We start from the raw sequence: 27,471 nt of genomic DNA, 5'->3' as shown, positions 1-27,471 counted from the left end.
ACTTCACAAGCACTATCAACGCTCACAACAGAACTACGAGGTATCCCAGTGTCACAGCACAGGAGACTAATGTAGAAAAGTCAAGGGATTTTACCAGTGGCACAGAGGGAGCCAGTGTCAGGAGAAAGGCTGGACCTTCCCAATTCCCACCCCTGTGCCCAATCACTGTTGCAGGACTGAAGTCAATGGCAGTTTTGTTGGTTGGTTTTTTTTTGTTTTTTTTTGATGGGAGCAGAATTGAGCACTAAACCAGCTGACCATCTCTCTCCTCAGGCATCGCAAAAACAGCCCAAAACAGCCTGCATTGGATGGTGGCGAGTTGCACAGCAGGATACCTAATCACACTGCACTGCACTCTGCATCGATACAAGCTCTGCTCCTGGGGACACACACCCTCGACATAAAGAGCCAAGGGAGAACGCACAAGCGATGTAATAACTGCGGCAGTTGTGTGCCGATGTAATTTAGGTTGACGTAATTTTGTAGCGTAGACCTGGCCTAGTTATTTTGGGGTTACCGAAACAATGGAGTGTCCTGTTTGTATTATTGCATGGAATGAAGACATGTGGCTGAACAGAAAATGGCACACACTCACAATGGCTTGTGGATTTATACAACGGTAGAGTTCTCAGTATAATTTTGCCAGATCTGACTCTGATGCCAGACACTGCCAAGACACATACCATCTAGCTACTTATGTACAGAAGGCTTGCGTTGTCAAACACCCACCGTACAGCCTGCTGGGGCAGAGCGTTTCTGCACCTTACTACCTGCAGTGGACTGACTGTGCCTGTAAGAGCTGCAGACACGGAAGGCCCCGTGCAGTGGATGGGCTAGCGCTTGTTGTGGTGCAGGCCATGTGCAATCTCCCGAAAGGCTGCAGTGAGTGTTTGTTAGTTGAGCCATCTGGGCTGAGTGTCTGTGAACCGCCTTTGATGCCAAACCAGGACGTGACATTAACAGACAGCCTGGGTTCCTGCGGTAAATATTCATGTGCTTATTTTCCAACACAAACCAGGCAGTTACACCTTTGCCATATTTTTAAAAAACAAACAAACTTGTTGCTGACCTTTGGCAAGCGTTCAGGGTCACCAGGGTGCCGTGGGATAACCTTCTGTAACCTTTGGAAACCGTAGTCAATGGTGGGTTCGTTCAGGGCTGAAACAACAACAGACAACATCATGAGATGACAAACGTCAAGCAAGGCGGCTCCGCTGTGCGGGGTAACAATCGGCACGGCATCGCAGGCCCAGCAAACCATCAGGACAAAATCTCTCATTGCTCTTTTCCCTTAAATCAGCAACGACTGTGAAGTCTCACTTCAAACACTGTTTGAGGTTAGTTTTGAGGCTTAGGTTTAAAAAAGAAACAAAAACCTTCCAGCTCAAGTATCTGTGACAAGGCTGCTGCGAAGTTTCCGGGCTTTGTAAACAGCTCCTGTGTAAGGCGCAATTACTATCTCTGAAAGCCTTGCTAAATTCATTTGATAAACGCTTTGCACCCCCCGTTTCATTTGTTTCTCTTTTCAAGTTAGAAGGAAAGTCCCTTTTGATTGGAAGACAAAAGGACAAAGCACAAGAGACTCTTGCATTCCCACATTCGATTATGTATTCAGTATCACCGGCATGTAGAGATGACATATATTTTCATTGTAAATTTCTGTGCACTTTTGTCATGGCAAGGGCTCAATTCTGTACCCACTGAAATTAATGGCAAAATTCCCAGTGACTTCAGTGATCCATATCAGCCCCTAATTATCAGGACCTGAACTGAGACCTAGAGAGTTTATTTAATGTAACATTGCCATTTGCATTTTTAGGGTTTTATCCACAGTCATCAAGGCAAAGGAAAAGGGGGTGGTGAAGGGGAGGAAGAGGAAGATTTAAATTCTCATGAGAATGTGGCTTTACTAGCGCTGATAGAGGCCCCGATTCAGCACAGCAGCTAAGCACATGCTTAACCGTAGGCACGTCCTTCAGCCCATCCCTATTCAGCAAAACATTCAAGCACGTGCTTAATGTGGTGTTAGTTGTGAGTGTTTAGAGCCACTCTTTAGTGTGGCCACTAGGGGGGCATATACTAGGGAGATAAGAGTCTGTGAATACAAGAAATAAAGAGCCTTGCATTCCCTTGACCATGGAGTGCTGGGTCTCTATCATCTCTACACTTAAGTTCCAGTGACTTCAATGCTTTAAATTAAGTGCATGCTTAAAGTTGAGTACATGTTCAAGTGCTTTGCTGGGCTGTAGCCAGAGTCAAGCACCCTCCAGCAGCCTTACACAGTTGTGTCAGCCTATCTTTGCCTGTCCTGGCCAAGACCTCCTGCCATTTCAGTCCCTGACCTCTCCTGAGCTGTGAATGCACCTTGCATTGACTGCTAGGATTATGAGGACTATTGGCTTCTTCTGATTAGGCTCACACCAGCTAATTCACTTCCACAGATTTAAGGTCAGATTCCACACCCCTTACTCACACTGACGAGCACCTTACTCCACGAGTAGCTCAATGGGGCTGTCGCCAAGGCAGGGCACACAACTACTCAAGCTTAGGGAGAGTGGAGGTTTTTGTTTTTAATAACAGACAATCATTGCAATCGTTGTTTATTTTACATCATCGGTGGGTTATGGTTTCAGTCAGCACACATATAGTTACCAAAGTAAAATCACTGATTTGATGTGCACCAATCCCTCCATCCCTTCGGCCAATCTTTCCCAGAATAGTCCAGCTGTCAGTCGCATCTAGGCAGCTAGGAGTTCAAGTTCTTATTTTTTTTATTTTTGGCAACCACATTTCCACAGTGGGTGTTTGTTTTTGCAAACAAAGGGTCAGATTCTCATACCCTTCCTCACCTTGAATAGGACCTGGCGTCAGAAGTAAGTCTGCTGAAGTTGATGAAACAACAGGTGTAGGAAGGTACTACTCAGTGTGAGGAAGGGGATCAAAATCTGGCCAACAATACATTTATTGGCTGCAGCTGCACACACTCTAAACGGAATCTGGATGTTTCTCTACCATCATAAGAGGAATCCTTTTGGGTGTATCCCTGAAATAGCCCGTGAATCAATGTGGTAACATCAGACCAGATGTCTTTCAATAGGAGATGTTCCCCAAGTATCATGGCTTCCCTCCTCCACTGCAAAATGGTGGGTAACGGGCTAGGTGGTAGTCCTGCTGAAAAGGATCTGAGGGTTATAGTGGATCACAAACTGAATGAGAGTCAACAATGAGATGCAGGAGTTACACGGGCTAACATCATTCTGGAGTCCGCTTGTCACCATTGAGGCCTCAGCTGGAGTACTGTGTCCACTACACTAGATGTGCAGAGAGAAACCAGAGGAACACAACAAAACTGACCAAAGATCTAGAAAACCTGACCTATGAGGAAAGGTTAAAAAAAAATGGATGTTTTAGTCTTGAGAAAAGAAGACCAAGGGGGGACCTGGTAACAATCTTCAAATATGTTAAGGGCGGTTATAAAGAGAACTGTGAGCAATTGTTCTCCATGTAGGACATGGAGGTAAGACAAGAAGTAAAGGGCTTAGTAGGAAGGGAGATTTAGTTAGATATTAGGAAAAATGTTCTAACTATAAGGGTAGTTAAGCTCTGGATTAGGCTTCCAAGGGAGGCTGTGGAATCTTCATCATTCGAGGTTTTTAAGAACGGGGTACACAAACACCCACCAGGGATGGTCTAATTTTACTTGGTCCTGCTTCAGAACGGGGCTGGCCCTGATGACTTCTCAAGGTCCCTTCCACCCTGCATTTCTATGATTCAATATTCTGTTGTAAACTTGCATCTATTTTATTTTGTTAGACTGACATGCAGAAACATCTTAGCATAGTATTTCACTCCATGATAGAGAACAGATAATATTATAGCTTTCCAGTCCTCTGTTTGTTTCCATTTCCAAGTCTAGCCTCACATTGTCAACACTGCCATGTAGTTTTGTAGAAAAATCTAGACATGATGTACTTATTTTTCAAACCACTGATCTCATTATCTAGCAATTTCCTTTTACCACCCTTTCTTGAGGATACATCTAGCTTAAACTGTATCTAATTCTTATGATAAATGATTATTTATTATAAATGTCTGAACTGTGAGACATTCAACAACACCCCTACAGTTCTAATCAAGATTTCTCTTGCACTTGTGGTAAAAATTTTTAGCAAAGTTCTGTCAAGTACCTTTCTTCTGAATTTCAATGTAGTTTGTTCCCACTTTCCCTGTTTACATCTTTTGTGAAAGCAGTTACTAAGTTCTTGGATATTATAAATGGAGGCCAGTTTTGAAATTCCCTTCTGAGGTACCAGTCATTTTCTCATATCTTCCCACACTTTCAGCACATTAGAAATCCACAGAGTATTTCCTGTGACTATTTTCTAAACTGGATAACCGAAAAAACCCAGTAACTCTATGGCCCAATCCCACAAGGTGCTAAGTGCTTCCTGGGAGGCGCTGAACACCCTTCATTTCAACTGATTTGAGTTTTTCCTTTAGTGGTGATGGAGAGTGCTCTCAGCCATTTGCAGAATCAGGTCCTTAGCAGGATTCGTTGTCCGTTATCTTTTTCAGTCTATAACAATTGGAATTTTATTATCTTTCACCCAATGCAAAAATAAAATTGAGTTGCTCGTCTAACCATAGATTTGGCCATGGCCCTCCTCTGTTTTTCTTCAAATGTACACCATTTTAGGTCAACTTTACACTTTTGCCTCCAAAACCAAAAGGCCTCTTTAAATATTTAGCCCCAAACCTGCTCCTATTACATCAAAATGGCAAAGACATGGATCAGATTCTGATCTCATTTACACTAGCGAATAATCTGGAGTAACTCCATCATTTACCCCAGTGAACATCTGAGATCTGACTTGTGGCCTAGTGGAAGGTGTTTGGCGTTGTGTTTAATGAGAGCTGGACTGGCCTCTACGTCTGAACTCTGCCATACATCTACTCCATTTCCCAATGACCTAATACAAAGTGGGGCAGAGCAGAGGACCAAGTTTTTTTTCATACTTTCAGACTGAGCAATAAAGTCACTATTTGTATTCTTGATATCCACCTGTACATTAAACACAAGTTACCATGTATGGTACTTAAAATGCATTCCTATTACCCTAATTTTTAAAAGTACTATTGAAAGTACTAATAACTTTAAAACCTGTATTAAATTCAAATAGGTCCCAAGGCTAATGGAAGTAATTTGTATACCAACCCAAACTGACTGGCCCACTTTTCAAAATACAGGTATGATAATCTCGTGGTTTTAAAAGGACATTTAAATTGAAAGACTGTGAATTTAGTACATAATTATACCAATAGAACCCTTTAACTTGTCAACTTGTAAATCTAAAAGGCTATCAATCATTTCTGAAGAGGAAATAAACCTTAAAATTCTTTGATTGACAGTGCTTACTTTTTATGTTTAAAAAAAAAGTGGAGTAAAGTGGCCAGAAATCCATTTACAAAAGTATACTGTTTTACATAGGTGAGTAAAAAGCCAATAATTACACCTCCAAAAGACGTATAAATCAAAGTAAGTACTTTCCCCTCACTTATGTATCTTAAGTTGTAGCGAACTTCAGGTAACTTTTTATTAAAATACTTTTCCAAATGTAATGCTTATTGAAATTGTTAACAGAATAGCATTTTCATTTAAGCTAATATAATCATTTTTGCAAATATGAGATTTAAGCCATTTTTCTCCCTTCCAAACAATAAACTTTCAACCAGTCTCTTGTGTGAATTAACTAAAATTACACCCAAGTGTACAAAATCTGTCTGTCTATGAGTTAAGGCACAATATTTATTATTCTTACCATTTTATGAATTACTTCTTAAACCCTTGAGGAAGAAGTTTCTTTCAAATTAAACTCTAACAGAATAAGCTGCGAAGCACTTTATGCCGAAAATTGGAAGCCATAACTCATAAAATCTAAGGGTTTTAATAAAAAAACCCACACAATGTCTGTGGAAATACGGACATGAGGGTGCATTATTTTCATGTTTCCATCTGCAACTTAGTTTTCAACAAAAATGCTGCTTAAACATTTGAGAAAAATGTTTCCACCATCACTACAGTTTCAATCATTGAATTGATCATTTTAATCAGGATGCACAGACAATCCACTGTTTTAAAAAGTCCCCCCATCTCCCCTCGCTCTCTTCTTTTTTTTTTTTTTTTAAACCAGACAGTGGAAGGTTTTGGGGTTTTTTTTGTTTTTTTTTTAATATTTCACATAATGAATTCCTACTGTGTCAATAAAGCTTTGGTCGTTAATTGAATGACTGTCTAATGTATCTGAGAGAGGTATTTGTTTCTCCGGCCATGCCGCCAATTTATGGCAGAATGATCGACACTTAATATCAGCAATTAAAAGAACCTGTTCAAATATCATATGGAACTCATAGCTTGGGGTAGTCTAGGAGAACTCTTCACCGAGGAAAACTCATTCAGCTGATGCAGAGAGTAATTGAATTAGACACATTTTAACATTATTATTTGAAGAAAAATAAACACACTACAGAGAAGCATTATGGAAACAGTTCAGCGCGTAAAGCAAAACCAGTTAATTTATTTCCCATGCATTCATGGCTTCATTTATTCCTTTATTTTTCAGCCATAATTTTTCTTTTATTCTGTTTGATGCAAAACCAATAAGGAACCAGCACCCAGCTATATAAACTGGGAGCATTTTCAGCTTCAGAGGACGTAGCCAGCAGCAAGGCTGCCTGAAAGGGCAAGGAACACAGGACGCTCAAACAACAAAAGCAAAGAATATCCATAACAATCTGTAGGTTACAAGCGATGGGAAAAAAGCTGCCTCTGCTCCACAGGTGCAGAGGGTCCTAATCCCAGCAGAATGGCCTTGGTTCTTCGCGGAGAGGGCAAGAGAGGGTGTAGATAAAGCATAGGTTAGTGTTCTATATTGCTTCTTTCTGTAGTAGCCTGGAGGGCTTTTGTGGGAAGGGAGTGGAATCAGGGCATTCCGCGTAAGTGGTGAGAGTATGGCTAGCGGGTCCATCCAAGGTCAACTGCACCCCCTCACACATATTCTGGGGCCATCCAGAGGGAAAGGGGGCCACTGCAGCATGAAGGTGCAACCGTAGCTTCAGAGTGGGACCACTGGAGTTAACCTCAACCCCTGTGTCCTATGCAAAGCCCATTTCCTTCGGCTTTGCCCCTGCAAGGGAGACAGAGGGATGGTAGAGTTTCAGGCCCTGACCCTGCATTGTCAAGAGGCTGCTGGGCAGGGGTGCGCACCCGCATGCTTCTCAATGCAGTAGCAGGACTTCAGCTGACGACAGAATTTGCCAAAGGCGTGTACAGAATCTGACAATATGTGAGACAAGACGGATTAGATCCCCATACACACAGTTATGCACTGATTCACACTGCAGTCTTCTGAAACAATTAAAAAGTATATATAAAAATATGCAGGACAGTCAGGGCAAAGACTGACAAATTTCATTTGGCTGAAGAACCATTTCACTTGGGCATTTGACCATGTGGCTAAAACGTCCAGGCATTTGCTAAAATGTCTGGAGATAAAGAGCATAACTGAGTACAGGGTGAAAGGAAATCTCTGAGATAGCTGGGCCCACACTGTTGAATGTCTTCAGAAGAAATTCATAGAGCATGGTGGACTTTTTCTCCTGTACATTTTTTCTCTCTTCTTGCAACTCAGTTAGCTGCCTCCCTACACGGCTCCGTTTCTACTTGATTGGTTCTTATGCATGAATCCCAACAGCTCTTCTCTATTTTTGATTTTTTTTTTCTCCAACCCTCCGTCTAGGACCTCACCGATTCCTCACAGTCCACAAAGAGAGCAATACTAACCCCGATGACGTTATACCCTAACCAAACCACCTCTGTGCGCTGTAGGCTTTTTGTGCTTGTTCCACATGGAAAACCAGACCAATCCCCTTCGCAAACACATCATCAGATGAAAAAGTGAATAGATTTCACTGCAAAGAGTTCTCTTTGCTAATTAACGATCATTCAATGAAAACACACAAGCTTTCGGGGTATTTATTCCCATAGGCAATGGAAAATGGGAATGAGACGGGCAGCCACCGCCAGGACAGAAAGATTGGTGTTACAAGGGCTGTTCCAGGGTTAACTCAGAATTTCCCTGCTTTTACGGCTTCATGGCTCTCTTGCTTTAATACATTCTTGTGTGTTTAATTTCCTTTTCTTAATGGTACTGTGACATGATGTCATTGTTTTTTACTGGAAATAAAAAGAGATGGAGATATTAAGAAATGAAATATTTATATTTTATTGCAATTTAATGTCCAAACAAATATCCAATATGTTTGCCAAGCAATAAATAATATTCTGGAGCCAAGTCCGATGATCAGACTAGCACCTGGGTCTCTGGGTTTCCTTAGAGACTGCTCTTTAGTTGAACTAAAGGCGAAATGGGGCAGCTTGAGAGGCATGTTACACAATGTGTTATTTTCTTCATAGTGGCAATTTTTCTGCAGTATCTAAAGGCTAGTCTGGCATTCCTTTCACAACTAGACTTCAGAAGGTGTTCTATGGTGATTTTGAGTGTGCAAAGAATGTAAGACTTGGCCCCAAATTAACACTGGAAGTTAAACACTAAAATTGCAGGATCTCTCTGATCAGGTTCATATATTTCAGTGGTGTCCAAACTGCAGCTTGTGAATGGCATGCCCAGCTCTTTTACAGTCAAAGTGCAGCTCGCAGAGCCCCCCGACACTCCTCCATTGTCCACCCACCAGACTGGGGTGGGGAGCTCAGAGCTTCTGCCCTACGGCAGGATGGTGGGGCTAGAGGATTCTGCTCAGCAGGGAGGGGGGAATCTCCGAGGGTCAGTAAGTTTGGCCACCCCCAATATATTGGTTCCCATTACTGCAGTACTTGAGTGCCAGTGATGTTATCATCACTTGCTCCTCAAAATACGTTAACTCTGAATGCTAACCTACGACCAGGCTGCAATCTGGGTAAGCAGAAAGACTGAATGATTTGCCATTTGCCAAGCTACTTCCTTTGCCTGTCACTGTTCTAATTCTCTCCTTGCTGCAACGGGTGAGAGCTGGCCCTAAAACAACTTGATAAATAAATCATGTGCTTTCCTGCATCAAACAAGTTTCTGGATCCTTTAACAACATTTTTAAGAAGCCTGGTAATATTGGCTCGGGCGTCGGTGAGGAGACCATAAAGGCCCAGAGGAGTTGCGCACATTGGTTACTGACTCCAATCAGGAGGCTACTGGGTTAATTGATACTTATTCTGCAATCTCTACTAACAAGGCAGAAACAACATTTTTAGATATATATTTTCCATTTGTCTGGAATATATTCTGGAAACTCAAGTAAGAATGCAATACAATTTTACTGTAAATGGTCAGATCTCAAGGGATTACATCTTTGCTTAAGTGAATATATAGTTAGACAAAGAGGCCAACATTTTTTTAAATGGGTGCCAAAGGTTAGCCTCTGAAGTCCATATTTAGACTCGTTTCCAAAAGCGCTGAGAGTCCAGCACCCTTTTTTTTTTTTTTTTTTTTTTTTTTTTTTGAAGTCTTGAGAGAAAGAGAGGAAGCAACCAGTCAATCTGTAAGAAACGCTCCATTTTCACTTCATCAATACACTTTTTCAATTTTCTAATGAGTTGCTTTGAGGAAATGTTTGATTGTTAAGTTTTCCTTCTTCGCAAATCCTACCATCTCTTGTCTACTGTCTTTGCAAATTATAAAGGGCCTGATTCTGCTCTTGTTACAGAACTGTATAACAGAAGTCATTCCATTGAAGCCCGTGGAGTGACTCCTGATTTACCCTGGTGTAACGGAGAATTTGTCTGTTTGAGTACAACGCGCTGCACGTACACTGTACATGCACACTGCACTTAAGATGTGAAAGCTTAGCCTGAAGTTGATTCTAATATCCTCACCTGCCATTTGGTAAAAGAAATATTCATAAGTAAAACAATGTCCTTCCTGAAAGTTAACGATCATTGCTACAATACAGTATCTTAGACCAAATTCTGCCTTCCTTCCCACCTGTGCAGCCCCAGGGATGTCAGTCCAATGACAAGTCTGTACTTGAGGAGGAAAAGGGAAATACACCAGCAACCCCTTCCACAATCCCTGCATCTGAAATGGGAAGCGGGGAATGGTTGGACACACCCTATGAAAAAGTGCATCACCCCTAACTGTATTGAGCCCTCTGTGAATCATGTGTGATTTTCCTGGAAGAAACTGACCTTCCAGGAGGCTTAGTTATAAAGTTGGATTAAAGCTCTAAATTAAGATTAAATCCCTTGAGAAAACTAAAGCTTCCAGGCTTCCATACATCTTTATTTTTTAACATCATCTTTGATTTGGGCATGCGAAAAAATTAAAAGGTTACTTGCTCTGAAGAAAGCAGAAGGATCATTTTGACTGTATAATGGATGATACAGTAGTAAAGTGATTATAACTAAAGCAGTTCTGTCCTCAGTTTCTAACATTTAGGGGGAAATCTATAAGTCCTGACTCTTCAGTTGCCTCAGATTTTAACAGCAATGATATTACTTACTTCTATAATTGTTCCGATTTCTTCCCGAAGAGTTTTGACAATAACTGTTATCCAGGGGAAAAAAACATCATACCAGCCTGTCTGATAAACACGTTTCCCTGCCCTCACACCCCAGTGAGCACTGTGACACCATACTTTTATCATCTAGTGTGTGCTCAGAATGAGTTTAGAACAGCAATTGCCAGGAATAGGCAGGCGATAAACTGCATTGATTTAACACATCTTGTTTTCAATCATGCTCGGATTTTCTGAGCACGCATTTTTCCTGTACTCCAGCTTGTAGCTTTTATCTGACGAGCTGATCCCTTTTCACTGGAAAATGAAAAGGTCGCACAATAAGACACGGTTTACTGGAACTTGAACACGCACCAGGAAAGTATTTTAGATAAATACTGTAAGACACAGTGGAGCTGAATTTCAACAACACAATTGCTAAACAACAAAACTTATTACTCTCCTAGAACAAGCCTACAAGCAACTTATAGCTCACAGCAGGGGAGATCACAGAGTTAGGCGCAATAGAAAAGGAAGCCTCACCAAAGCCTGTTTTAAGATGGAGTGCTCCTTTTAACTTAAATACAAACTAGTCCTAGCTCAGGACAAAACTAAAGACCGCTTTCGCTATTCTAGACTTTGTGAAATTGACAATAAACCCGACCCATGGCTACTACAGTAATTTTCACTAAAAAGGTGGATGTCTGTGTGGCTGATTTAATTTATTCAAATGAAGTAGTGGAGAGTGAGAAAAAATAAATAACTAGGTAAAGAAAACAATTTAACTTCAATTAATTAATTAACCAATGCAGGCAACTGAGGGTGGGCAAACATATATGTGTAGGGACATGACTGGACCCTTTTCCCCCCAGAGTGAAAGCAACGATGCTAAAAGATCAACACCGTCTCTGAGTGCTCACAATCTTTAATGTATTTATCTTCCTTCCCTGCACCCACTGGAGGTAGCGCAGTGCAGGGAATTACCCCCATTTTCATGTGGGGAACGGAGGCAGAGAGAGCCCAAGGCCCAGATTTCTAAGGCTCAGCATTGCAAGGCCTCAGCGATACGGACGGCTGAATGCGATTTTCAAAACCCGCTGAGGCACTTTTGAAAACCCACAATTAGGAGCCTAAGTCCCACTGGCCTGAAGCAGAGCTCTGTGTAGCCCGAAAGCTTGTCTCGCTCACCAACAGAAGCTGGTCCAATAATAGATATTACCTCACCCGCCTCGTCTCTCTGATATTCTGGGGCCTACATGGCTGCACCACCACTGCAAACAACAACTGACTTTCAATTATATTTAGGTTCCTATGTCACTTTTGGAAATGGGAGTTAGCTGTCTAAGTCACTGAGGCTGTGCACCACTGAATGCAGCAATCCCGGAATACCTTTGAAAGTATGAGTCCAAGTGACTTGCCCAACATCAAAGAGGAAAGTCTGAGGCACGGCAGGGAATTAAACCAGGTCCCCACTAACGTCTTCCAAGTCCTCACTAAACACACCAGCCACTGGCCCATCCTTCCTCTCTCTGCCAACTCTACCCATAGCATTTCTGCTGAGATAAGGCTGCCAGTAATGATTTTTTTTTTTTTTTATGTAGATACCTGTCTACTAAGAACTGATCCAAAGCCAAGAGTTCATGCTGCATATGCCACTGAACAGCTGTCAGATAAAAATGACTTTCTGCCATTACCACCCAGGCCTATTTACAACATAGCGACATAGTTCAAAGTCTCCAGATTCTAGTGTCAGGCCCCCATTTAATTAACGCTCTGAACATCAGTGGGCCACATACCATATTCAGTGCTAATGTCTCCCAATCAGCAAGTGCCGTGTTAATGTAGCTCTGTGCTCCATTCACAGCAGACAGACAGCATTTGTGGGGGGCAGAGAGCATGTGAACATTCACCCTTATTTTGAAAGAGAGCTTTCTTCTGTTGAATTGGAGCCAGGTTTGCTTCCGGATGGTTTTTGTGGACTGGTGCCCCTTTTAAAGCTGTTTATTTTTAATTGTTTACTCTGGCATAGCTCTCAACCTGCCGAGACCCCAAAGTGGGACAGAGAACCAAACTGAGGGATCCAAAACAAAGATTCATGCAGGAACCTTAAACCACTGGGAGGTTCTCTCCTGTGTTGAAAATCACCGTCATCTCCAGTTCACAATTCTTTATCTGTGCGGTAAATCATTTTCACTAATAGAAGTGAGGGGACTCCAAATATCTGTGGAAGGAAGGTAATTTTGGGAGTAAAATGAGTCCCTGTCTGGAAATGAGAGGCAAAGGAGATGTATGTATTTGTGTGGGAAGGAGGGTGGAAAGGGTTCACCAATATTTAGAGGTTCCAATTTTGAGAGTAATTTATATGCACGAAAGTGAGATTTATTAGCAGACAGTTCATTCTGCCCACACAAGTTTCTTATTTCCTGGACTTTTCCAGGCTCCATATTCCCCGTGCTCCATTACCTGGTGGCACAAGGAGAACCAGAGGCTTAGTAATAACTTTTCAGACAGGAACATTGTGATTTAAATGCCTTTTTTGATTCAATTATGAGAAAATAATATGAGATAAGTGCCATATATATGAAAACAGAGAATGGCCCTGAGTGTACATACCATACTACGTGTTATATACTCATACGCTGAGTGAGGGAACAAATAGTTGAGATGGATAAAGGAAATAAATGCAAAATCATGTTAGACAGTGGTTAATGGGAGGGGTAGTCATTGCGCTAAACTGAAACAGAAGCTTAGAAGAGTCCTAATACACTTCTGTTGGTTGGACTCCATTGTTAGGGACCATCCCTTTAATATGCTTTTGTTGCTGCTGTCAAATTATAGTTTTCTTCTGCAAGACCCTGGAGAATTTCGCAACACAAAGTGCAATTTTTAGCAGCAGCAACCACTGCCGCCATCACCTGCCATTGTCCATTAGCAGAATCCATACACAACATAGTGGCAGGGTGAAGCAAGTTCAACTTTTAAAAGGAAAATCCATTTTATAGTATTGGCTGTTAACTATACAAGAACTGCAGAACGAATACAAAAACCTTTTTGCGTACCAAGTGCTTTGGGGGTAAGGTCTACAAGAATGGAGTCATGTTTTTCAAGTCTAAATTGAGCAAGCTGTCATATATCTCTGTATAACTGTGGTCTGACACTTTGGCTTGGATTAAATTGAGTCCCCATTCAGCAAGGATTTACACATCTGCATAATTTAGTAATCCCTTTGAAGTCAACCTCACGTAAGGAATTTGATCAGCCGAAATGTCTAGAACAGTGTGCCCAGTTTTGGTGACCTCACCAAAAGAAGGGTGCAAAGTGCAGAAGTTCACAGAAAGAAAAGGGTGGGAGTACGGTGGAAATCACAGTCTGATGAAAGATTGCAAAAAACAATCATTTATTGTGGCAAAGAGAGGAATAAGAGAAAATGTACATGAGAAATCTAAAATTAAGGAGGATATGGTGAAAACTAACCACTGTCTCATTAAGATAATGAAAAGACTCTGAATTAAATGAATGGCCGGAGACTGTAGAATAAACAAACATTTGTTCACATAGGTATATATTCAGCCTATGTAATCCACGGTAATCAAATCAAATACTGTCACTGGATCTGAGAAGGACCTGGATAATTTTGTGATCATCAATATTTGTAGTAATGCAAATTAAGGTTGCCAATGTGTTCTCAAATCTCCTGTATCAGTGCATGATGGATTTCTGTAGGGGTCAGGAAGAAATTCCCTTTCAGGAACAGCGCTGCAAAATTGGCACGAAACATTTACGTAATCAGTTACAGGCTACTTGCCAAAGCGAGGAACCTGGATTTGCTAGACCAGTGGTCTGATCTGGTATGGTAAATCAATGAGAGCAGTTTTCCTTTAAGTGGTTTGAAAATATATGGGAGATGGATTATACCTGTTAAAAGCTGCCAAAATACTTTTTTTTAGAGAACCAAAATTCTCTGGGGATTGTTTCAAATTCACATACTCTTCCTGAGTGCTAAAGTTTGCAATGCTATCTTTACGTTGTCAGGGGTGTGTGCAAAAACACACATTGCTAGCTAGCTCTCTATCAGTCACACATCTGTGGATGCTATGGAGAGTGAATTATTCAATCTAAAAAAAAAAAAACACGAATAACTTATGCTCCTGGGCCTTAGGTAAGTAGATTTTCAGATGATACAATATGAAGAAAAGATGCGTTTGTGCTACAAAAAATGCCCCGTTCAGGACACATCTCTTGGATGAACTTCAACAATGGAGATCGAAACACAAAGAACTGATATGAAGCACATTCTGCATTTCAGGAGAATCCACTGGTTCATTAACTAGGAATTTCAGTCCAATACAGACAAAACTTAAATCACTGTCCAGATCTTTAGATGGTGTCAATCAGCACCAGATGGTGTCAACTTTGCTTGAGCTATGTCAGTTTATACCAGCTGAGGATATGATCCATTTTTTGGATATGTCTATCTGATGGTACAAATCTGGCACTGCATTTTAACCAGGTGCACCTAGCTTACTACTGATATCCTCTGTTTACAAAAGACAATCCCAAGAGCAAAACCATGACAATATTTTTTTAACCAAAGGAAATGTTATTTGAAATATTATTTTAAAATAGGCAAATAGAAGCAGAGGGAGGGCTAGACATGGTGGGCTGAGAAAAATAACAAGTGGTCTTCACCTTTGCTTGTGCAATTTTAATTTATGGCCCATGGCCCAGTTCTCCATTTCTCATCACCCGCAGGGGAATTCACAAAAGCATTGCTTTCTCCTTCTCACCTGGCAAGTTTCTACTTAGCCAAACAAGTTAAAAAAGAAAAACTATGCTGCATTTTGGAGTTATCTTGTGCAGCAAGGGAAGAATTCTGATATGTTTTCTTCATTAAGTGCTCATAATCCCAGAAACGAAAGCAACTCATTTCTTCCCAGGGTGCCTGTTAACTGAAAAACTAACCTTAATTGACTGTACAGAGGAGTTAGCCATCTTCAGATTCACAAGCCATTAATGCCACCATTTGCACAGAAGCTCCATTGGCAAGTCTCGTCTCCCATTACAAGGAATGGGAGATTCAGCAATGGGAAGGTGGGGGAGTAATAGGGGTAAGGCAGCTCTATTAAGGGTTCTTGTTCATAACAAAACGAGCATTCTGGGGCTGAATATGGAACACAACAAATAATGCTGCACTTGCTAAATTGTCAACACCAGATCACCTTGCCAAGTCAATTGCAGAGGAATCAACAAATAATGCAATTCTGCCCCTGAATACTAGTTAAATAGCCTCAAAATGTGCCTACAGAGAGGACACTAAGCTGGAAACTGGAGCCTCTCTGACATAAGATAAAAGGAATAACAATAAGCGAGGCAGTAAAAATAATTGGACATTTCACTCTCTTCGCATTTGTCTTATTCCACTCCCGCCATCATGGTTTATCATCTAGAAAATGCATGGCAGAATCAGAGGAGATAAGAGGGGAAGCTATAGTACCTCAAATCTACAAGTTTTCTTATGCATCTCCTAAAATGATCAGAGTACTCTGGTGCCACTGATGAACGTAAAGAGATGTCGGCTACATGTGAAATGAAAGCAGTTGATTCTCCAGTTTGCATTGCTGTTTATTTGATACACAGTACAACATTCTTGGCTAACGAGTGGGAGTCAGCAATGTTACCTACATATGTTCATCCACCTACAGGCATCCTCTTGATAGACTAACAGTCTAGAGATGTTGAAGATTTTTGCATTAAAAAGGGAGAATTTTTGGTTAAAAAAAATAGCCTCTTTTCAAAGTAATTTTTTTACAATAAATATTTTATCTACATTTTCCATTGTATATGACATTTCCAATACATTTTAATAAAAATGTATAAACAATTTATTGAATTTTTAATTGAAATTGTTTAGAAAATCATTATTGAAATTCTGCTTACTGAAAACCCAGTTTTGGTAAGAAAATTTGTTTTCAGTTAAACAAAAAATGTCTATAATAAAATGTGATCAAATTTTGGTTAAAAAATGTCATGAAAAACAGACAAATCATGAACTTGAAAAAATGGGCACAACTTCAAATTGGCTCATGAAGTCTTTTTCCTGCATCTCAACCAGTTAGTGTCATCACACTACTGTATATCAACAAAATACTGTCCAAATCTGTGAATACTGCACATCAACAACAACAACAACAACAAACCCAAAACTGATTAGTACTCCAGGCTCAAATTATGAGTTTGCAAAAATTATTTTAATCTGCACAATTGGATCATTCCTAAATTTAGACTAATAGGAGTGACTGGTTAAATAAAGATGTAAAAACCTGTCCTGTGATTCACTGGATAGCGCTAGCCTAAAAATTGCTTGATGATCTTCATTTCTCAGAATAGCAAAACAGAACTCTATCTTTGCGTACAACAATTATAAAGATAACAGACTTGCAAAAGATCATACACAGCAATCATAGTACATTAAAAATCTATGTATATATCTCCAGTAGGCCACATTTTTAGAACAGGACATGACAATTGCTCATTACATACAGAATTTCTTGCATAAACATGAGGAAGGAGCAGGGTGGTTCAGTGGTTAGGATGCCAACCTGGGACTTGGGAGAGCCAGGTTTAACTCCCTGCTCTGCTGCAGACTTCCAGTTTGACCTTGGGCAAGCCCAAATCCTCAAAGATATTTAGTTGCCTAACTACCACTGAAATCAATGGGAGTCAGATGCCTTTGAGGATCTGGGCCTGTGTTACCTATCTGTAAAATGGGAACAATGGCACGTTCCTACCTCAGAGGGAGGGATTAGAATAAATGCATTAACCACTGTCACATGCTCAGATAATGCTGCAGTTCACAGACAGCTGAGTTTCCAACAATACACTGATTTAAGACCCTGCTCCTGATGGATCATGCTGATTAGATCAGATGCATGAGTTTCGTTACTGGACTTCAGAGGCCAGAAGGTGAAATCAGTATTGCATATAAAAAGGGGGCTAAACCATGGCACTTAAGACACTGCCCTGCATTTCTGCCATGGCGATCTCTGAATTTTTAACCCATGCCTATCTTCTGAGTGTCTGAGCACCTGCCATGAGGACAGTGCACGAAGAAGGTTCAATGTCTGTGTCACTGCATGGTTGACTGTGAGGGAGGGATACACTCTTATCTCTTCCCCACCCCCTTTGCACAGGACAGCTCTGACAGCAAGGCTAGATCGGTGGAGTCCATCCATTTGCTGGGCCTCTACTGAAGCTACTGGAATTACACGACATACATGAGAGAAGAGTCGGCCCTCACCGGGCTCAAGGACTCCAGCTGTGCTTAGAGGCCCCAATGGGTCAGGGGGAAGGAGAAGAGGCTCTTTGTACCATCTCCTTGCATTGCACACTTGAGCAGCGGCAACCTACCATTTGGCTCTAAGTATTTCAACCCATTGGGCAAATCAAGCACAAAGAAACCGAAGCCATGGTGGGAAGAAGAGCTTTGGAGAACTTCTTTGATTTTAAAACATCTACTGTTTTGCTATGCCTTCAAAGATCATTCCAGGACAGCAGGGCCCTGCTTATTTTGGAGCTGCTGGTGCAATTCCAGCATCACAGCCATGGAGCACCTGGCCATGGAAAGGTGGGGACAGGTCACTTTGAGTAGATTCCACTGTCAGTGTTTACTCGCCTTATTACTATTGATTTCCACATTTCCCTGCAATCTCTTTCCTAACTGAGTAGGTGATGTACATTTAGTGGCAAAGGTAATTAGGCAAAATGAATCCAAGTTGTAGTTAGGTGATAAAAAAAATAATAGACACTGAAAATGATCTGTGACAGATTAAACACTAAAGCGTTAGCAAAACTGATTGTATTAAATGTGTGAGAAAGTTTCATCCTTTCTTAATAATGGGCTGTAATGATCCTGTCTTAACTGAAGCCACACACGAAAGCATGCTTGCTAATCAACTGAAAAAACCTGGGTGATAATTCCTATAGGATTTCCCTGCTTTAACCAGCCCAGAGGGGCAAAGACCCATCCTTCCCCTTAGTTCTCCTTTGAGACAGCTTTTATGATCCAGGGAGAGCAGCCATGCGACAGGCAGAACCTGTTAACCCTTTACAGACTGTAGCACCCTTACTTTGTCATAACACTACATTGTATATACATTACGCATATGAAAATGCAAAGATACTTATCATCTCCTGGGGCACTAGAACAAACACACGCCTTTGTGAAACTGCATTCAAACTATTCCAAAACTGATTTCTTTTTGGATGCAGATGGGGCATTAATCTTAATCGCTTGCAATGCTTGTTACATTGTAAGTCACTCTCTGTCTTCTAAGAGCAATACTCTCCCCTCAGCTACTCATATATAGCACCCACTGCCACAGAAGCTGTATATCAGGTGGCAGAATTGGATCTCAAGTAAATAAATCCCTTCATAAATAACTACCCGAAGCTGACTTTTATTACGGAATGGTCTATGTAATTACTAGACTTGCAGGACATTATTCATTGTCCGGAAGGGTTTTGAACCCCCAATGGATTATCAGTCACATTACGTGATAGGGTCTGAATTCATCTTAAACAACACAATCTACGCAGCTCAAACCAGAATTTACTACTGCTGGGCCTCTCCGGCTATGTCTACACGGCAAGAAAACGATCACAGCATGGCTGCAGCTGGTCTGGGTCCGCTGACTCAGGCTGCGGCCTATCAAACTGCAGCGTAGATGTCTACCCTGAAGTTTTAGAGCGGGAGCCTGGGCTCTGAGACTCAGTGCGGCGAGTTTTGAATCGCAGTGCGGACGTTCCCTGAGTGCTTATGACTCCCCCCAGGTATGGGGTTGTGGCAGCTATTTCTAGCAGCAAGAGTGAAGTAACGCCTATCTCTCGATTTCAGGTATGTCCCTGGCCACCATCACTTTACTATCCGAGCGCCTCACAGCCTACCTCACATCACAATCTTCCTGTGAGACAGGGCCGTTCCACATTAAAGTATCGCCCTTTTACACATGGGGAACAAACAACCAGACTAAGGGCCAGACTTTTAAAAATGTCCCGGTGGAGCTAGGCACCCGGGTGGCTTTTGAAACTTCCACCATGTGTCCACCTGCATCTTTAGGCACCTAAAGACTTTGAAAAGGTCCAGCCCTAGGTCACACACGAAATCTGGGGCAGAGCAGGGATGTGAACCCATCTCTCCTGCATACCAAGCAAGCACCTTAGCAACCAGGCCACCCATCAGAGTAGAGAGCACCCCTTTCCCGAAGTTTTCAAGTCTGTCAAGTTTATGGCCTATGACCAGTGGCCACAAACCATCAGGAGATGCACTGAGCTTGATGCATCCTATCATAATGTGAGGGGTCTGTTAGCCCCTTACTGAAACGGAGCGGGTCTTTTTGGCTGGCATCTCTTGAGCAAGCGGGACCCTGAAGCAGACACAGCCCCCAGGGCCAGTGGGGACAGGCCAACTCGGGACAGCCCTGCCCTCCTGTGAGCTGGAGCTGCCTGCCTGGGCAGAGCACGGCCCAGCTAAGGACAAAGCAGCCAGCAGCTGGGAAGCCAGAAGAGGAGCACAGAAAGCTGAGCTGAGCTGAGCTGAGCTGACCCACAGCAGCAGAACCAAAGGGACATCCCAGAGAGCTGAGCCGAGCAGAGCACAGCTGCACTGAAGCAGAGCGAAGCAGGAGCTGGAGCCGTCTGGGGCTGGATGCGGAGGCTAAAGAAGGAGCCCAGGGAACTGAGCTGAACTGACCCACAGCAGCAGAACCAGAGGGACGTCCCAGAGCTGAGCAGAGCAGGAGCTGGGACTGGAGCATCTGGAGCCGGGTGTGGTGAGCAGCTGGGGAGAGCGAGGGGGACCCTAGGAGTCTGTGGCTACCGCCAAAGCAAGCGTCCGACTCTCTGCATCCCTGCAGCGCAGCCAGGCCTGGGCAGGGGCTGTGACACAGACCGTGAACCTCCCTCGCACCCCAGTACAATGTGTGTGGTGCCCCCGTGCCAGGGGGCAGCGCTGGGTGTTTTCTTTAACCTTTCTCCTGTGTTCGTATTTTTGTATTTGATTTGATGGCTGTTTGTTTAATACACTGGGTTGCTTTGCACTGTGTGCAGTGATCAGTGGGTCAGGGACGCGCCCAGGGCAGAGTTAGTACCCGGAGTGGGGACACCCTAGCCCCTGCCCTAAGGGACCACGGCAAGATTGGGCATTGAGCCCCAGGAATCCTGGGCCCAGCCTTGTTGGGGTTACAGGGACCCCACCACACAGGAGAGTGGGAAGGGAGCCCTCGAGGTCAGGCCGGCCTCTGGGTAAAGGGAGTGGGAGCAGGGACTCAGATCCTTTTGCTAACCAACTCTACCGGGGCAGTGTATAAGCCAGGAAAGTTCCCCACAACAGCAGGCCCATTCCCCCGCTTACAATAACACAGGGTAAGTTCTTCCCTGCCTGAAAAAAGTCCACACAGCTGTGGAGGGAAAATTAAAGGGCTGCAACGTTATGCCACGGGATCATTTTGAATGACTCTGAGATAAGCCATAGAGGAACAGAGACAGGCCATGTTGCCCAAAGATTACCAATTCTCAAAAGAAAAAGGGAAGACAGAGGCAAGTCTGCCACCAGAGCTGTGCAGCAGCTTCGGACCTGTATTAAAAGATTGTGAGGTGCTCAGATACTAGGGTAACTGAGGCCATGTGAGACAGCTAGTTTGCTGGAACAAGCTCTCCTCTCTCTGGCAGCGTTGCAACACACACCATGGCCCCAACCTGAAAGGCTGTGGATATCTTGTACTGAACTGGGCCGTGGAGAGAAAATATCTGATTGACAGCAAAGTTCTCATTTGCCCCAGCCGATTAAGTGCAAATGAAAGCAACAATGGTTTTTGGTGGCTTGTCTGAAACAGTTGATTGGAAGGGGCATCCATCATTTGGCTTGATTTTAATTTAGAGACAAAAAAGGCAAGTTGCAAAACTACAGCAAGCTCCTGCAAAATTCTAGAGCAGGGGAAAGTGGAGGCCAAGATTACCGGCAATGGACTGACATTTCTTCTTCTTGGCCGACAGCTGGTAATGCAACATTAAGAGAAAAAGAATAATATGGAACATGTGATTAGAAAGAGACCTTGTGGAAAAGTAAGCCTCTTAACTCTGAATTCAGTTAATTCAATTTAAAGAGTGCAGTTTGTTACAATAAATTTAACATCGCTGAAATTCTAAAATTAGTGCATAAGGAAGATAAATATTATTTTGTCACAGTTAGAAGAAAAGGTGTGTTTCTAGAGAGGCCCAATTCCTTTTTCATTAAGATAATTTCCAAATACATAATGCTAGTTTCAGCAGTGTTCATCGTCTGAAATAATAAAAGAGAAGTGAAATTTCTGAGGGTGACAAAAACTTGATAAACTTTTGGTGTCACTTTCTTTAAATGTGGAACTACTCCAACCACAGAGATAATTATAGATGACCAGATTGTAACTGCTTTATTGCTTCTTTTTCCTCATAAGTTTTTATTTTGGAAAGTTAAGTGAAATATGTGGTTTCTATTTCCTACATATTGCACACAATTTGGTTTGAACAAGAAAATTAAAAAATGCTATGCTTTTTAGAGTGAATTAAAGAGTGGAGTTTGTTTGGTGTTGGTTTTTTTTTTTTTTTTTTTTGCCTTTCACTACCGTAGGAATAACAAAGTACAAAATGAAGAAAAGATGCCTTTGGGGGGAGAAACAGGAATGGTTCAAGGTACTAAGAAAAGCATCAAGTAATGCTTATCTAAACATGCTTTAAGCAATTTAACAAGGTAATACAATTGCTCTAGTCTTTCTGCCGCCATTTTACCATGCTACAGTTTAAAAGGAACCAAGCTGAATATATGTGTTACAGGAAATCTTTTAATAAGAAAATGCTGTGTACATAACCATCTTGTTCTCTCAGAAAGCACCAGTGCTATGAAAATCTGCTCCACTCAAGCCATTTAAAAGGCTCCTATAAATATTTTACAGTAAGCTAACAAATAAAAAAAGCTATGAACTGCAGGAGAAAGGAACAGTATCTGTTTTGCCCAGGAGCTGTGATGGTCTCAGGTCAGTATATGATGTTACCTGCTGTACCAGTATGTACTGCAACAACTTGCCAAGATAAGTGCTAAAGGATAGAACTGTTTTAAGTCAGACTTTGAGGTCACATGACAGGCATTCCAGCCTGCATGCACTGGAGCCTGGAAGATCATATGAATTACCACACTACGTCAGATCAATGGGCCAGCCAGTCCAGTATCTTCTCTCCGACAGTGGCCCATGCTAGATGTTGCAGAGAACAGTATAAGAAACCCTGAAATGGGAGTATATGGAATAAACCAGTGGTTCTCAACCAGGAATGCAGATACCCCTGGGGTATGCAGGGATCTGCCAGGGGGTACATTAACTCATCTAGATATTTGCCTAGTTTTACAACAGGCTACATAAAAAGCACTAGCGGAAGTTAGTACAGTCTAAAATTTCAGACAATGACTTGTTTATATGCTGAAATCTAAGTGCAATATTTATATTCCAATTGATTTATTTCATAATTATATGGTAAAAATGAGAAAGTCAGCAATTTTTCAGTAATAGTGTGCTGCAACAGTTTTGTATTTTTAGGTCTGATTTTGTAGCTAGTAGTTTTTAAGTGAGGTGAAACTTGGGGTGCACCTGACAAATCACACTCCTGAAAGGGGTACAGTAGACTGGAAAGGTTGAAAGCCACTGCAATGAACGACCCAGAGGGGCACTGAGCCTCATTAGAGGCACTATTATGTCCCTTGTTTTATGCAGGGTTTTTAAAATTTCTTTTATTTTTAACAACAGCATGAAAGCTGATGCTATCTCCTTCCTTGCATTGGATCTATTTATCTTCTGTACCCATTGTAAAGAAAGCAGGTATGTTTGTTATATTGAAACAACTACACTGTCAGCCCTTTTTTTTGGTCAGAAGTGTATGCATGATAGCATTCTAACTACACACATTATCCTCTTTGCTGAGGTTTGCTGCAGTAAAAAAAAAAAAAAAAAATCCTGGCAAACGAGAGCACTGTTCCAGATGGACTGATTTGCAGAGTTGGGAAACTAGGCCCTGATCCAGCAAAACAAGGCACACACAAAGTCTCCTGGACTGCAATAGGATTACTTGTGTGTTTAAAGTTAAGCAGGTGCTTAAATACTTTGCCTGGGTGGGGGGCATTAATTATTGCCCAACATTACCGTTAATCAACATACCGTCAAGTTGTATCATAACGTGTGTCAGAATAAGGTATTTACCAGATTTGGATCAAATTTGCCTGTTTTGAACTTTGCAAAACTTCTGCAAACCATAAATAAACAAAAAATATAAATTTGTCAATAAACGGCAGCACAAAAAAAATTTCAGAATTTTTTTGGTGAAAAATCAAAAGCCAGCTTTTTCCCCTGAAAAAAATATCATCAGTGATATTTTGAAGAAAGCTTCAAGAAGACAAAGCAGGGTTTTTGAGGCTTCACAAATAATTTTTCAATGCCTTCCCTGAATTTTGTGGAAAGAGACAATTTGGGAGTTGTGAAATTTGAGGACTAAATGAATTGTTGGAAAATTTTGCACAAATCTTTGAAAAAAAAATTGTCATCAATTTCAAGCAGCTCTAGACAAAACATCCCAGAAAAATGTTGTCATAAAACACGTATCTTTGGAACAATTACAGTGCAAGTCTTACAGCTTTATATTGGGGTTTTGAAGTCATATACTCCCAACACCGAAGAATCTATAATGATGTGGGCTGCTGCACTATTTGCACGGTACTGTACTACTTCCTAAATGTATTATTATCATCACTTATTTTAATGCCCTGAGGTCCCAGTTATGATCAGGGCTTCATTGTGCCAGGTGCTGTACAAACCCAGAGGAAGACACCGCTCCTCCCCTGAAGAGTTTACGGTCGAAAGCCCTAATCTTGCAAGATGTTCCAGGTGGGTGGACAGCCTGCAGAACTGGGAACTAATTAGACAAGAGGCAAAGAGTAGCATGAAGGAAGTATCATCACCATTTTACTCATGGGAACTGAGGCCCAGAGAGATTAAGGCCCTGATCTTGCACCACTAAAGTCAAAGAGAGTTTTGCTATTGACTTCAATGAGCATATGATCAAGCCCTTAGTGACTTTCCCAAGGTCACACATGAAGTCTGTGGCAAACCCATGACATTCAGATACTAAGGACAGACCTCTACCACTTTGGGCACCAGGAATAGACTGTTACCCATACTGTTACCCATAGTGACTGATCCACTAGAGGGTACGTCTACACTCTGGAACCCTGCTGGAGGGATGGGTAAGAGCCAAAGTCCTGCCGAGATTCGGATCCAAGCACTGTCATTTTGCAGGGTGGATGCAGATCAAGCCACAGACCCGAATCAGAAGGTCTGTGTAGTGCAGTATGGACGCATCTGAGACACCCAGGCCTAACAATTGTAAACCCAAGTTTACAATTCAGTGTGGACACCCAAGCATGGGCTTAGACACGAGTCCATGAGCCAGGGTCAGACATATCCTACATGCAGATGCAACACACTGTCTGCCAGCTGTTTCTTGATAAGGATTTGTCTCCAGGACTTATAAACTGCTAAATTTCTTTCCGTTACTAAAACAAATTCATTTTATCTATTTCTATCTAACCCACAGCAGACGTCAGAGAGGATCAAAGGAGTGCCATGTCTCACATCACTGTGCTGCAGTTATGACCTAATCTTGACCTCCTTCTAACCTGCGTAAAACTTCCACTCAGGACAACTGGAGTTTTGCTCAAGCACATAGTGCGGGAACGGACTCTAGAGACATTATAAATTGTACCATTTCAGTATTGACAGTTCAAGATTCTGCAGTGACGTTCAGGATTACAGAGTTTACTGAAAGTAATTTTCTTCAGCAACTCAATTATCTGAGGATTATTTCCTCCCCCCCCCCAAAAAAAGTGTTAGTTTCACCATCTTTTTTTCAGCCAGGTTTAAAAAAGAAAAGACAAATATTGCAGGCACAACAATGTAAAGGATCCGGTGCAATCACACCGATCAATGTTTACTGAAATTTTTAGGAGACTTGATCTGTTGAGAACTCATTCAGCTGATTGGGCTCATTTTTCTAGATTAATAACCACGATGAGATGGACCAAGTCTGCAGGAAACTAGAAAGCAGACCCCCTTATAGAAATATATGCATGTGTATCTCTAGAAACTCTAAAATATTACTGTTACAGGAGTTACTACGTTCGGGTCTGATGCAATTTCTTAAATTTTTCTTTTACAGTTAAATCATGACTTTGCTTATTATAAAATTCTTGCTGCTAAATTATTTATTGCAAACTCTTAAGCATGATACCTTTGCAGACATCAACAGATAAACAGAAAAGCTATGTTGCATGGTGGAGTTTCATGCTCTGTAAATGTTGGAGTGGTTATTTTAAACATCTCTCTGACCCTGGTTCTTTTTCAAGACACGCTCATTGCAATGTGAAGTAAGCACTGGGATACTATTGGCATCTTTTCAATGTATATCATGAAAGTCAATATTTAGGGAACGTGCATTTCTTAAATGATATTGTTTCGGATTATAGGCCATAAGAAAGACATCACAGAAGTACCCTTTTTATCTCTACCATACAGAATACATGTGATTTAATCAACAACAACAAAAAAGACCTAAACAAAGCCAAATTTGTACACGGTTGTTGTAAGATACAGTAAAGGATCGTGGAAACTTGGGAGCTCAAAACGTGTGCATTGTGATAGCTGGGAACTGTGACTTTAAGACAATACACATTTGTGAGTATTTTGGGTGCTCTAACAATCCATGCAGTGCCCACGTAACGAGGCAATAGTGTCTATGAAATAATGAGCAGAGGAATGCAGCGCTGTTCTTCCATTCCAATCTCAGGTGCGATCTCACACACTAAAGCACTGGATCAATACTCCCAGCAGCAAGCCGTTCAATACCCCCTGAATTATTGCTTCATTTTTCTTCTTATTATAGATGAGTTGTGTTATTATTTTCCCCCAATCAATAGTTTACAACCTTTTTTATCCATTTCTCCATAAATTTTGTGATTACTTTAAACTGGGAATTCCGGTACACTAAATAAGATGCAGTATCTGAAAGGTTGTGAATGTACCAACATGATTTTTTAGTCAAGACACTATGCCATGGTTAAAGGCAGAGCCTAATCAATAGCTAAGGAGGGGAAAGGGGGAGTTTATGCAGAAAAGTTAAAAATGGCACTGTTCTTGCAACAGAAAAATGCAAATTCCTAAAAAATATTAGCAGCTAAAAACACAATTTTCAAAGCACAGGGAAGGAGAATGCTGATGGGCACTTTGCATCTGCAATTGAATTCCCAACAAATATGCTTTTCCCTCCTTACAGTTAAAGGGCCAGCATAATTCAGTGAAATTGTTTCTTACAAAGCGGATAATTCTGTGCAACTTAGAGTGATTTAATTAGCTTCCATCGCTGTTTCCTGCTAAGTGTTTAAAGCATCCTCAAATCAAATCATGCTAACTCATCTGCTATACTACTTTCTGTGTTCTATGCAAAGGGTCTTCTTTACAGCATTAATGGGAGCTACAAGTTTCCCTGGAGAGGTGAACAGCGAAGTGAGTTAATTACATTGTTATTGTGAAACTGTGCGCATCGTTCTGCAGAAAAAATAGTGTAACTAAACAACCATCACAATGGAAACGATAGTGACTGGGGGCAACCCACGCTGGCCCCAATTCCACAATGCAACCGCTGGCACAGAATCCTACTGATGTCCATGGGCCCCCACAAAGGGGCAGGGATCCAAACCAGCAGCCTGCAGTGCAGGGTCATGGCCACTAACGATGTAATTAACTGTGTCTTAGCTACCACATTTATCACCATGCTTCAATGGAATTACAGCATTTAAGGTAA

General features: G+C 41.7%; 1 protein-coding gene across 6 annotated transcripts in view; it reads right to left on the bottom strand.

Moving 5' to 3' along the window:
• Positions 1 to 27,471, bottom strand: part of EBF1 (EBF transcription factor 1) — a 311,039-nt gene that overhangs the window by 35,278 nt on the left and 248,290 nt on the right. For all 6 annotated transcript variants that reach the window (XM_067566478.1, XM_067566481.1, XM_067566482.1 and 3 more), the window contains exon 11: positions 1,070 to 1,158. In XM_067566478.1, coding sequence (XP_067422579.1) covers positions 1,070 to 1,158 — 89 coding nt within the window. The remainder of the gene's footprint in view (positions 1 to 1,069; positions 1,159 to 27,471) is intronic.

This window comes from Emydura macquarii, unplaced genomic scaffold, assembly GCF_026122565.2.
Source record: "Emydura macquarii macquarii isolate MOO-44397 ecotype Brisbane River unplaced genomic scaffold, CSIRO-AGI_Emac_v2 contig_2768, whole genome shotgun sequence".
Lineage (NCBI taxonomy): Eukaryota > Metazoa > Chordata > Testudines > Chelidae > Emydura > Emydura macquarii.
This window is presented reverse-complemented; position numbering and strand designations above follow the sequence as displayed.